The following is a 12606-nucleotide window of genomic DNA, read 5'->3' as shown; positions in this document are numbered from 1 at the left end:
CTATGTCTTATTTATCTTTGTACAATGTATATCCGATATATAGTATATGCTGATACTTATTTTTTGTATTAAGTGAAATTTATAGCATTAACCATATAAACAAATTAGATTTACAGGAGAGTACTGAAAATACTTTGTACTTAAAAGGACATGCAGTTGCTCAGTATTGAATAAATTAACTGGTTTTAGGGTCTTTATAAATAACTGTAATGTATATGATTATAGATATCTTTAGATACAATTTATAAATATTTTGTTAATTCACATTTATCAGAGACCTTCTACTTGATGATAATTTATTAGCCTAGTTTATTACAGCTTGTCTGAAAGTAACAACATTGTATGACTCCATCATTCAAACCTTTCACTAATACAGACTGGTATACTAGTAAAATATTAAATAAAAAAATTACTTGAATATTTATAAATTTCTATATTCCATTCAGTGCAAAAAGTATAATTTTACATGGATTTTAATCAAATTTCAATACACATTTATATTGTTGTCCTTGTTGTACAGTTGAAAATGCAATGGATTGTCTATTAGAATTATCTGCCTCTGATGCCAAGGTAGAAGAATCATCTTCAAAAAGCTTCATTGCTTCTGAGAGCCAAGTAAGTGCTGTGGGACGTGAAATAATGGAAAAGTATCCTCCTGAAGAAGAGAGTGAAGATTCAAAAATGGATTCATTTTTGGACATGCAGCTAACCGAAGACTTGGATTCCTTAATACAGAATGCTTTTGAGAAATTGAACTCTTCTGGTGACCAAGTATACTCATTTTTGCCTTTGCAAAGTGTTAACAGTTTTAGTGACCCGAGTGCATTTGTAAATTCAGATGCAAGTAGCATGACTCCTATTCTTTCTACAGAAAATGTGGATTTGAACAGTGAAAATGTAGAGAATTCTGCCTCTGCATTAAGTTCAAACACTGTAACTTCACATTCTGTTTCAGATGAGTCCAAAAGTTGTATAAAGGATGACACATTGGCATTGGAAGATTCTCTTCTCAGTGGTTCTTTAAATGTAGCAAGTGACAGTATGGTGGGTGGTAGCAATCGTGGTCAAAGACCTAAAGAGCTTTTAGAAACTGAGTATGTTGAGACTCCGTTCTCTCAAGCCCCTGTAGATTTGGATGACCGTGAACCTCAGGCTTTAAGCCTTACTGTGCAAAATCTGGGGCTTGATTTACTAGGTACAGGTGGGGATCAGAAATCTGCTTCTGTCCCTGATATGTTTGTACCTTCCGAAGAGTTCAATTTCAAACCGCACAAACATACTGAACTGCCGTCAAAGGGGAAAGATGTGAATTACTGCCCAGTACTTACCCCTCTCCCTCTACTGCTGCCTCCTCCTCCACCTCCACCAATGTGGAATCCAATGATTCCTGCTTTTGACCTCTTTCAAGGAAATCATGGCTTTGTAGCTCCTGTCGTAACCACCGCTACACACTGGAGACCTGTCAACTACACTTTTCCCCCTCCGGTTATTTCTCACACTTCCCCAACAAAGGTATGGAGAAATAAAGAGGGAGCAAGTGCTTATCAAGTACAAGAAACCCCAGTTTCTCAGGTTGTAAGAAAGAAGACATCATCTTATGTTGGACTAGTTCTTGTTCTTCTCAGAGGGCTTCCAGGATCAGGAAAATCTTTTTTGGCAAGGTATGAGGTTTAATTGACTTTTTAAAAAAGTATGATGCATGAACCTGAGCATTTATAACAGATAGAGAATATGAATATGTGAAATGCTTTTGCTTAATAGATATGTTTAGTAACCACTGAAATCTTTTCTTTTCACTAATTTTTTCTTATTTTGTGGCTGATAGCAGCACTCTTTTCTCCAGGAGTTTTTTATTTTATCTTAGCATGTCATTTTGGGAGACAGAATAGAAGAAAAATTTAAAGATGATTTCAAGATTGTGAGCTTTTGAAATCAGTAGAAATAGCTTTATGTGGAAGAGAACTAATTTGAGTAGGAGAAAAATAAGTTCAACTTTGATTATAGAGTTAAAAAGCCATAATTGGTTTTGAATTCAAGGAACAAAATAGGTTTGTTTTAGGTCAGTTTTCTTGGGAGTCAATCTTCTGCTTAGAGCATTTCCAATGTGATTTGTTTGAATATTATTATATTCTCACTTTTAAATAACCATACTTGAGTTCTTTATTTGGATTATGGCCTTGTGAAAACTAGGAGAGAGAATTTAGAAGAAAAATTAATGAAAACAATTCCATTTATCATTCACAGGACTTTGCAAGAGGATAATCCTAGTGGAATCATTCTTAGTACTGATGATTATTTTTACATAAATGGACAGTACCAGTTTGATGTAAAGTACTTAGGAGAAGCACATGAATGGAACCAGAATCGTGGTAAGAATAGACATTAGATTCTGGGTAATATTAAGAGCAATATAAAGTATTTGTATTTTGACATATATAATTTTTAGGAAGTTATGATTCCCTTTAATTAAAGTTTTTAATTAAACTTAAAAAATAAAGTGAATTATTCAACTATATATAATATGTAAAATTATAATAATTGTTATGTTACATAGTAAGAAGTGAAGGAGGTCATTGTATCTCACAGAGTTGTTATGAGGATTAAAGGAGTTAATTTTTGTAAAATGCTTAGAACGTTGCATGACGTGTTTAAGTTTTATTTAATGAATGGGAATCTTGTCACAAGTGTACCAGATTTTCTATATGGGTCTCAGAAGAGCTCAAGATGGTTCCAGTTGTCTCCTATGCTCTGGTTCCTGTTTCCTGAAATGGGATTGGTGTTGTTAACTGCTACTTTTTCCTAGATTGATTTACTTGTTAAGGGAGGCAGTGTGAGAGTAAAAGTGGCTCTCCTCAAACTGAATTTGTAGAGAGGTCAGAGATAAAACCTTACTATTTTTATTAGTGCAACTGTCTGTTCACTGAAGACAGTTTTATCATGAAATGTTATATTTTATGTTATGAACAGTTTGAATTTCATATGAAGAATTTGTAATACACATCGACAATATTTTTCACCTTTATTTTATGATAAATGCACTGTATAAGTGATTCTTGAATTTGCCATCTGAAGACATTAAATTTTTCTGTGTTTTTTTTCTTGAACTGAATATTAAAGTGAGAACTCAGGAATGTGAAAATACTAACACAACAAAAAATAAAGAAAACAATATGATGTGGTGAATAGTCTTGGATATGGCAGTTGCTAGCTATGTGATGTTTTACAAGTTATCCACACTCTCCAAGGCCTATTGTCTTCAGCTGTAAAAGGGCTTAATAATACTTAACCTTCATGATTGTTGTTAAGGTTAAATGAGAAAGAAGGGCTGAGCAGCAGTTGAACATGCCCTTACTACTGTAATAGCCCTAGCAATAATAATATTAAATTAATAGGCAGAACTCTCTTATTTATTAAAAAATTTTCTTAATGTTTATTTACTTTTGAGAGAGAGAGCAGGCAAGGGTCAGAGAGAGGGAGACACAGAATCTGAAGCAGTCTCCCAGCTCTGAGCTGTCAGCACAGAAGTCATGAACTGCGAGATCATGATCTGAGTTGAAGTCGGACGCTTGACTGACTGACCCACCGAGCCTCAGTAGGCAGCACTCTATGTTAAACAGCTTTATTGGGATAGTAATCACATGGTTTTAAGCATATTCAGAGTTCTACAACCATCACTACACTTTTAGAACATTTTTATCACCCCCAAAATATCCTACACCCATTAATAGTCACTCCTCATTTCTCCTCAATCTCTCCCAGCCCTCGGCAACCACTAATTTACTTTCTGTCTCTAGGTTTGCCTATTCTGGGCATTTCATTTAATGGAATCATATAAGCCAGTTTGACAATAAATTATATTAAAAAAAATACAAAAAAATAAGAGATTAAAGATATCAAATTCTAATAAATAAATAAACAGAATCCTATAATATGTGGTCTTTTGTGAAAGAAAGCCTTCTTTTCACTTAGCATAACATTTTCAAGGTTCATGTTGTAGCATGTGTCAGTAATTCATTCCTTTATATGGCTGAATAATACTCCAGTTTATTGATATGCCACATTTTATTTATTCATTCATCAGTTGGTGAACATTTGAATTGTTTCCACTTTTGCCTATTATGCATGATATTGCTATGAACATGTATGTCTATGTCTAACCTATTTAGGAATTGCCAACTGGTTTTCCAAGGCAACTGCACCATTTTACAATCCTGCTAGGAGTTTATGAGGGTCCCAACTTCTCCATAGTGCCACTAATAGTTGTTATTGTCTGTCTTTTTGATTATAACTATCCTGGTGGATGTGAAGTGGTAGCTCATTGTGGTTTTTTATTTATTTATTTTTTATTTTTTTTACATTTATTTATTTTTGAGACAGAGAGAGACAGAGCATGAATGGGGGAGGGTCAGAGAGAGGGAGACGCAGAATCTGAAACAGGCTCCAGAATCTGAGTTGTCAGCACAGAGCCCGATGCAAGGCTCGAACTCATGGACTGTGAGATCATGACCTGAGCCAAAGTCGGACACCCAACTGACTAAGCCACCCAGGCGCCCCAGCTCATTGTGGTTTTGATTGCATTTTCCTGGTGGTTGAGGCTGTTGAGCATTCTTTGGTGTGTCCTTTTGCCCATTAGTTTATCTTCTTTGGAAAGTTGTCTGTTTAATTTGTTTTCCCCTGAAGATGTAATTAAAAGATTTTCAATACATTAATTATATTCAGGTACAATTTTTCCCTTAAAAATTAAATGGGAAAAAATTTCCTTGAAAAAAATGCATTTTTTCCTAAGTATCTTGTGTTCTTTTTTAAAAAATTATTTTCTTATTGGGGCACCTGGGTGGCTCAGTCGGTTAAGTGTCTGACTTGGGCTCAGGTCATGATCTTGTGGTTTAGGAGTTCAAGTCCCCTGTCAGGCTCTGTGCTGACAGTTCAGAGCCTGGAGCCTGCTTCTGATTCTGTGTGTGTCTCTCTCTGCCCCTCCCCAACTTGCACTCTGTCTCTCTCAAAAATAAATAAACATTAAAAAAATTAAAAAAAATTATTTTTTTCATCATAAGTGTACTCTTTAATCCCCATCATCTATTTCACCCATCTTCCCACCCACCTCCCCTCTGGTAACTTTGTTCTGTATAGTGAAGAGTCTGTTCCTTGGTTTATCTCTCTCCCTTTTATTTTTTTCCCTTGTTTGTTTTGTTTTATAAATTCCATATATAAGTGAGATCACATGGTGTTTATCTTTCTCTGAATTATTTCACTTACCATTATACTCCCTAGCTCTATCCATGTTGTTGCAAAATGGCAAGATTTCATTATTTTTTATGGCTGAATAATATTCTGCTATGTGTGTGTGTATATGATATATGTATATATAATATATAACATTTTTCATGTGTGTGTGTGCATGCATGTGTGTGTGTATGTATGTGTATGTGTATGTGTGTCACCTTTATCCATTCATCTATCAATGGACCCTTGGGCTGCTTCCATATTCCATAGTTTGGCTATCATAAATAATGCTGCAGTAAACATAGGAGTGCATGTATCCCTTTGAATTAATGTTTTTGTTTTTTTTGGGTAAGTAGTGTGATTACCGGATTGTAAGGTAGTTATGTTCTTAATTTTTTTGAGTAACCTCCATACTGTTTTCCATAGTGGCTGTACTAGTTTGCATTCCCACCAACCACGCAGGAGGGTTCCTTTTTCTCCACATCCTTGCCAACACTTGTTGTTTCTTGTGTTTTTGATTTTAGTCATTCTGACAGGTGTGAGGTGATACCTCATTGTAGTTTTGATTTGCATTTCCCTGATGATGAGTGATGTTGAACATCATTTCATGTGTCCATTGCCCATCTGTATGTCTTCTTTGGAGAAATGTCTATTCATATCTCCTGCCCATTTTTTAATTGTATTATTTGTGTTTTGGGTGTTGAATTGTATAAATTCTTTATATATTTTGGATACTAGCCCTTTATCAGATAAATCATTTGCAAATATCTTTTCCCATTCAATAGGTTGCATTTTAGTTTTGTTGATTGTTTTGTTTGCTGTTCAGACACCTTTTATTTTGATGCAATCCCAGTAGTTTATTTTTGCTTTTATTTTGCTTCAGGAGACATAACTAGAAAAATGTTGCTATAGTGGATGAAAGAGAAATTATTGCCTATGTTCTGCTTCAGGATTTTTATGGTTTCAGGTCTCACAATTAGGTCTTTAATCCATTTTGAGTTTGTTTTTGGGGATGGTGAAAGAAAGTGGCCCAGTTTCATTCTTTTGCATGAAGCTGTCCAGTTTTTCCAACACCATTTGTTGAAGAGACTGTTTTTTTCCCATGACATATTCATTCCTCCTTTGTTGAATATTAATTGACCATATAATTATAGGTTTATTTCTGGGTTTTCTATTCTGTTCATTTGATCTATGTGTTTCTTTTTATGCTAGAACCATGTGATTTTAATTACTACTGCTTTGTAAAAGAACTTAAAATCTAGAATTGTGATACCTCCGGTTTTATTTTTCAAGATTGCTTTGGCTGTTCGAGGTCTTTTGTGGTTCCATACAAATTTTAGTATTTTTTTTTCTTTTTTGTTCTAGTTCTGTGAAAAATACTGTTAGTATTTTGGTAGGGATTGCATTAAATGTGTAGATTGCTTTGGGTAGTATGGACATTTTAACAATGTTTTCCTTCCAACCCACGAGCATGGAATATCTTCCCATTTGTTTGTGTTGTCTTCAATTCTTTCATCAGTTTTATAGTTTTCAAAGTACAGGTCTTTCACAACTCTTTGGTTAAGTTTATTCCTAGATATTTTATTGTTTTTGGTGCAATTGTAAATAGGACTGTTTTCTTAATTTCACTTTCTGCTGCTTCATTATCAGTGTATAGGAATGCATCCGCTTTCTGTACACTGATTTTGTTTCCTTCAATTTTACTGAATTAATTGATCAGTTCTAGTAGTTTTTTGGTGAAGTCTTCAGGATTTTCTACATATAGTATCTCATGTCATCTGCAGATAGTGAGAGTTTTACTTCTTCTTTATCAATGTGGATGCCTTTTATTTCTTTATGTTGACTAATTACTGTGTCTAGGACTTCCAGCACTATGTTGAATAAAAGTCATGAGAGTTGACCTCCTTGTCTTGTTACTGATCTTAGGGCAAAAGCTCTCAATTTTTTAGCATTGAGTATGATAATTGGCTGTGGGTTTTTCAAATACGGCCTTTATTATGATGAGGTATGTTCCCTCTAGACCTACTTTGTAGAGAATTTTTATCAGGAATGGATGTCATACTTTGTCAAATGCTTTTTCTGCATCTGTTGAAATGATCCTATGATTTTTATCCTTTCTCTTATTGATGTGATATGTCATGATTGTTTTGCAAATATTGAACCACCCTGGCAACCCAGGAATAGATTCTGTTTGATCGTGGTGCATGATTTTTTAAATGTATTGTTGGATTTGGCTGCTAATATTTTGTTGAGGATTCTTACATCTATATTTTTACGTTTATATTCATGGCCTGTAGTGTTCTCTCTCTGTCTCTCTCTGTCTTTTTGTGCTGTTTATCTTGTTTTGTATCAGGGTAATGCTGGCCTCATAGAATGAATTTGGAAGTTTTCCTTCAGCTATTTTTTTGAAATAGTTTGAGAAGAATAGGTATTAACTCTTCTTTAAACGTTTGGTAGAATTTGCTTGTGAAGCCATCTGGTCCTGGACTTTTGTTTTTTGAGAGTTTTTTGATTAGTGATTCAATTTCATTGGTGGTAGTTGGTGTGTTCAAAATTTCTATTTCTTCCTGCTTTAGTTTTGGTAGTTATACGTTTCTAGGAATTTATTCATTTTCTCTAAGTTGTGCAGTTTGTTGGCATATAGGTTTTCATAATATTCTGTTACCATTATTTGTATTTCTGTGGTGTTGGTTGTTTTATCTCCTCTTTCATTAGTGATTTTGTTTATTTGGGTCCTCTTTTTTTAATAAGTCTGGCTAGAGGTTTGTTTGTTGATCTTTTCTAAGAATCAGCTTCTGGTTTCATTGATTTCTTCCATTGTCTTTTTAGTTTCTATATCATTTATTTCTGTTCTAATCTTTATTATTTCTTTCCTTTTGCTGGGTTTGGGTTTTGTTTGTCTTCTTTTTCTAGCTCCTTAGTCTTTTGTTATTTTTAAATTGGATTATTTGCCTTTTTATTACTGAGTTGTAAGAGAGTACATGAAACTTAAAACTTCCAAATGGGGCACCTGGGTGGTTCAGTCAGTTAAGCTTCTGACTTCAGCTCAGGTCATGCTCTCCTGGTTTTTGAGTTTGAACCCTGCATTCAGCCTGTATTGGGCTGTGCGCTGACAAGCCCTCCGGACCTGGAGCCTGCTTCAGATTCTGTGTCTCCCTTTCTCACTGCCCCTCCTCTGCTCATGCTCACACGCATGCACGTGTGCACGCTCTCTCTCTCTCAAAAATAAATAAACATTAAAAAAAAAACCTTTCAGCTAATTTCCTTGTAAGGCGTACTTATTGTGCTTCATCATTAATTTCCTGAATAGGTCTAATTCCTGGGGGAAAAAGGTAGTTTTATAAGAAAATCTCTTATACAGTGTTTAATAATGTTTTCTTTATCTCAAATCATTACATCTTTGTGTGTGTTTTTTTGTTTATATATTATGCTTGTTTGTTTTAAAACTCATGTTTGGAATAATTTTTGATTTATGGAAAGGTTGCAAAGGCAGTATAGAGTTTCTGTATACTCCTCCCCCATTTCCCTCTTCTGTTAACATTTTATATAACCATGGTACCTTTGTCAAGACTAAGAGATTAACAATGGTACATTATTATTATTATTATTATTATTATTGTTATTATTTTTAAATGTTTATGTATTTATTTTGAGAGAGAGAGAAAGCACACAAGCAGGGGAGGGACAGAGAGAGAGGGAGAGAGAGAATGCCAAGCAGGCTCTGCACTATCAGTGCAGTGCAGAGACTGACATGGGGCTTGATCTCATAAACCTTGAGGTCAACCTGAGCTGATATCAAGAGTCTGTTGTTTACCCAACTGAGCCACCCAGGTGCCCCAACAGTGGTACATTATCGTTAACTAAACTCTAGGCTTTATTTTGATATTAGTTTTTCTACTAAAGTTCTTATCCCTTCTAGAATCTTATCCAAGATACAATGTTGCTTTTAGGATGATATTAAGGATAGCTTTTTCCCCATATATGCTGTTTATACATGTAACACACATAAAACTTAGATCAGTTTTTTTAAAAATATTCTGATTATAACTTTAGTATTTATTGTTTATTATCCAACACTTATCTGTACTTTAATTTTTATATACTCAAAAGTGATATTTAGAAGTTGAGTTGTGAGTAAAATTAGCACATATCCATGATTTTCAAATTATGAAAACAAGGTCAGATTTCAGAATTTCAAGAGAATACTTAATACTGTTATAAAAAGTGATTTTTCATTTTCTGTTTGTGTTTTTCAGCAAAAGAAGCATTTGAGAAGAAGGTGTCTCCTATAATAATAGACAATACAAACCTACAGGCATGGGAAATGAAGCCATATGTTTCTTTGGTTTGTATCATAAATTATCATAAGTCAGTAGTAGTAAGTTTGAAATTATTGGGGGATGTTAATTACACAAGTGAATCTCAAGCAAACAGCCCTTGGACTGTCTATAACTGAGCTTTCTGTGTACTTAAGCAAAATGAGAAAAATAGGAATCATTTTTGCGTAAAACTGAATTTATTCAGTTTTTAAACTCTGAGATAGTTTTTGTTTTTGATGTCTTTTATGAAAAGGTAGTGGTATTAAATTATAATTTTATGTTTGTGTGCATATGCATAATTATAATTTAGGTGTGTGTGTGTGTGTGTGTGTGTGTGCGCGCGCGCACGTGTGTATACACACAAAATCTTTTTTCCTTATTGCTATTATTTGGCAGAATCAAAGTTGGTGGTCCTTTGTTAGTCCTTAAATTTCTTTTGAAAGTTTGCTCTTCAGATAAATTCAGAATTTTATAAATTCAACTATTTTCAGTTCTCCAAATTTGCCATATTCTTTTTTTTTTTTTTTCTCCAAGCTTTGATGTCACCTTTTTCAGGAAGTTAGCATGCATTAACTTACTAAAAAGCTGAATAGAGTACTCTTTCTGCTTTCCTGGCATCCTGGCTTTCTTTTGTGATAGCCTTAAGCACACTGCTTTTATCAGTAGGTCATTGGGTTGGCTAACTTTTTTCTATGAAGCGCCAGATGATAAATATTTCAGGTTTTGTGAGCCACATACAGTCTCTGTCGTATATTCTTTTTTTTTTTCTTTTCTTTTCAAATGATCCTTTAAAGATATAAAAATTGGGGCACCTGGGTGGCTCAGTCGGTTAAGCATCCGACTTCGGCTCAGTCATGATCTCACAGTTCATGGGTTTGAGCCCCGCGTCGGGCTCTGTGCTGACAGCTTGGAACCTGGAGCCTGCTTCTGATTCTGTGTCTCCCTCTCTCTCTCTGCCCCTCCCCTGCTCACACTCTGTCTCTCAAAAATAAATAAATGTAAAAAAAACAAAACAAAACTATCCTTAGCTCCTAGGCTGTACAAATACTGGCTAATGGGCCGAATTTGGCTCTAAGCCATCTATATATTCTTGCAGGTAGGTCTGTTTTATTCATCGTTGACTCTCTAGGATATAGCACTGGGTTTGGCATATAGTAAATATGTATTTGTTGGCTTAAAATGATGAATGAATGAAGCTTTTGTGATTATGGGGTATTCTTTATTTTACTCCCTCAATATTAGCACATGTCTGGCACTTTAAAGCTCACTTTATGTTTCTTCAGTTAATGAATGTTGTGCTGCTTCTTTTGTGTTCTCAGCACGTCCAGCCTCTGCCTCCTTTGCTGTGTTTAGTGCACTTGTACTATTTTGAAGGTGTGACTCTTCCTTTTCTGAAGAAAATTAATGTCATTTGAGAGCAAATGAGATTTTACTTCTGTGCAGGGGCAGTAGAGGGAACAAAGACTCAATTTTAGTCCATTGGAAGTTGAAATTCAGTTTGCTTTGTGGCCTCAGGAATTCCTAATTTCTAGTCTAACGTATTTATCATGGGAAATGCTTTCCCCCTTACCCTTACTTCTCTATATGTTTTCCTTAGCTTCCTGCTATCATCTTAGAAAGTTCTTTAACACTTCATTTTCCTATGTAGAAAATAAAGAAGGCCCTGCATTATTGAGTTACTGGTTTTCATTTAGCCTTCAGACTTCCATAATATTTTTCTTTCTCTTTTTTCTTATATAATAATTGAAATTATAAAGCTATTTTTCCATTATTGATTCCTTGGCTATTCCCAACTCTACTTAGAAGTATGAATGACAAGGGGCGCTGGGGTAGCTCAGTTGGTTTAACTTCCAACTTCTGCTCAGGTCATGATCTTGCAGTTTGTCAGTTTGAGCCCTGAGTCAGGCTCTGTGCTGACATCTCAGAGCTTGGAGCCTGCTTTGGATTCTGTGTCTCCTTCTCTCTCTGCCGTTCTCCTGCTTGCATTCTTTCTCTCTCTCAAAAACAAATAAACATTAAAAAAAAATTTAAAAAGTATAAATGACTGTTGCTTATCATAGAATGCCAAATTCATTTTTTCTTCAAAAAGGAGTAGTTATAGGAATTACTGTAGAGAAGGAGGATCCCTTTTTGCTTCTTTTGGTAACAAGATAATGAGAGCTGTGGGGGAGTGGAGTAGATTGGAGATAATAGTCTAATACTATCTTGACTGTCATTTACAAAAGTAGTTAAGTAGTGAGTTGAGTAAGTAGCGAGCAGTCAGGTATGCTTAGTGGCATCTGGCAAAACTGATTACTTTGTTCTATGTATATATGTGTGTATATATATATATATGTGGTTATATGTACATATGTGTAGTTAAATATATATATATAACGTATATATACACGTATATATGTAGTTATGTGTATATATGTATATACATATACATATGTAGTTTCCCTTGTGAGTTATCATATAGCTTAAGGTAAATCAGAATCATCCCATTTAATGTAACATTATTAAGATTTACCTATTGATATGGGAGTTGGAGAAGTCTTTAAATTCAGTCTCTTTTTTTCTCTCTCTGTGTATGCATTTAAAATTAATTTGATCCTGAGAGCTATATGACACTCCTTTAGGTCATTAGAGACCAGGGCTGTTGCCAGGCCCTGAATAAAGTGTATGAAATTTGGTATTGAGGTGAGGAGATAGAAGTGAATAGAGTCATTACAGGGTATTATGTCACTTCCTACTGTGGTGTCTTGGTTGATTTTGGGACTTTTCTGTCAGAATGGCAGAAAATAGCAGTGAGTACTTTTGGCATCTTGTCATAAAACTGAGGGGGAGGGGATCAGTAGTGGGAGATGAGGTCAGAGATGTAATGGTGGTTGTGGAGATGGTAGGGCCGATTATATAAGGGCTCATAGATCACTGTAAGAATTTTAGATTTTACCGTGAGTGACATGGAAGATGTATTAATCTGCTCAGGCTGTCATAGTAAGATACCACGATTGGGTGTCTGAAACAACAAAAGTAGTTTGTTTGTTTTTTTTTCACAGTTCTGGAGGCTAGAAATCCCAGA

General features: G+C 34.8%; 1 protein-coding gene across 13 annotated transcripts in view; it reads left to right on the top strand.

Annotated features, from left to right (window-relative positions):
* N4BP2 (NEDD4 binding protein 2) overlaps window positions 1-12606 on the top strand; it is an 87215-nt gene that overhangs the window by 29577 nt on the left and 45032 nt on the right. For all 13 annotated transcript variants that reach the window (XM_086705205.1, XM_086705199.1, XM_086705208.1 and 10 more), the window contains 3 exons: window positions 521-1661; window positions 2245-2369; window positions 9480-9568. In XM_086705205.1, coding sequence (XP_086561331.1) covers window positions 532-1661; window positions 2245-2369; window positions 9480-9568 — 1344 coding nt within the window. In that variant the 5' untranslated portion in view covers window positions 521-531. The remainder of the gene's footprint in view (window positions 1-520; window positions 1662-2244; window positions 2370-9479; window positions 9569-12606) is intronic.

The sequence above is a fragment of the Puma concolor genome, chromosome B1, assembly GCF_028749965.1.
Source record: "Puma concolor isolate L17-30 chromosome B1, mPumCon1.1.hap2, whole genome shotgun sequence".
Lineage (NCBI taxonomy): Eukaryota > Metazoa > Chordata > Mammalia > Carnivora > Felidae > Puma > Puma concolor.
Note: the sequence above shows the minus strand (reverse complement) of the source record. Positions and strands in the feature narration are given on the sequence as shown.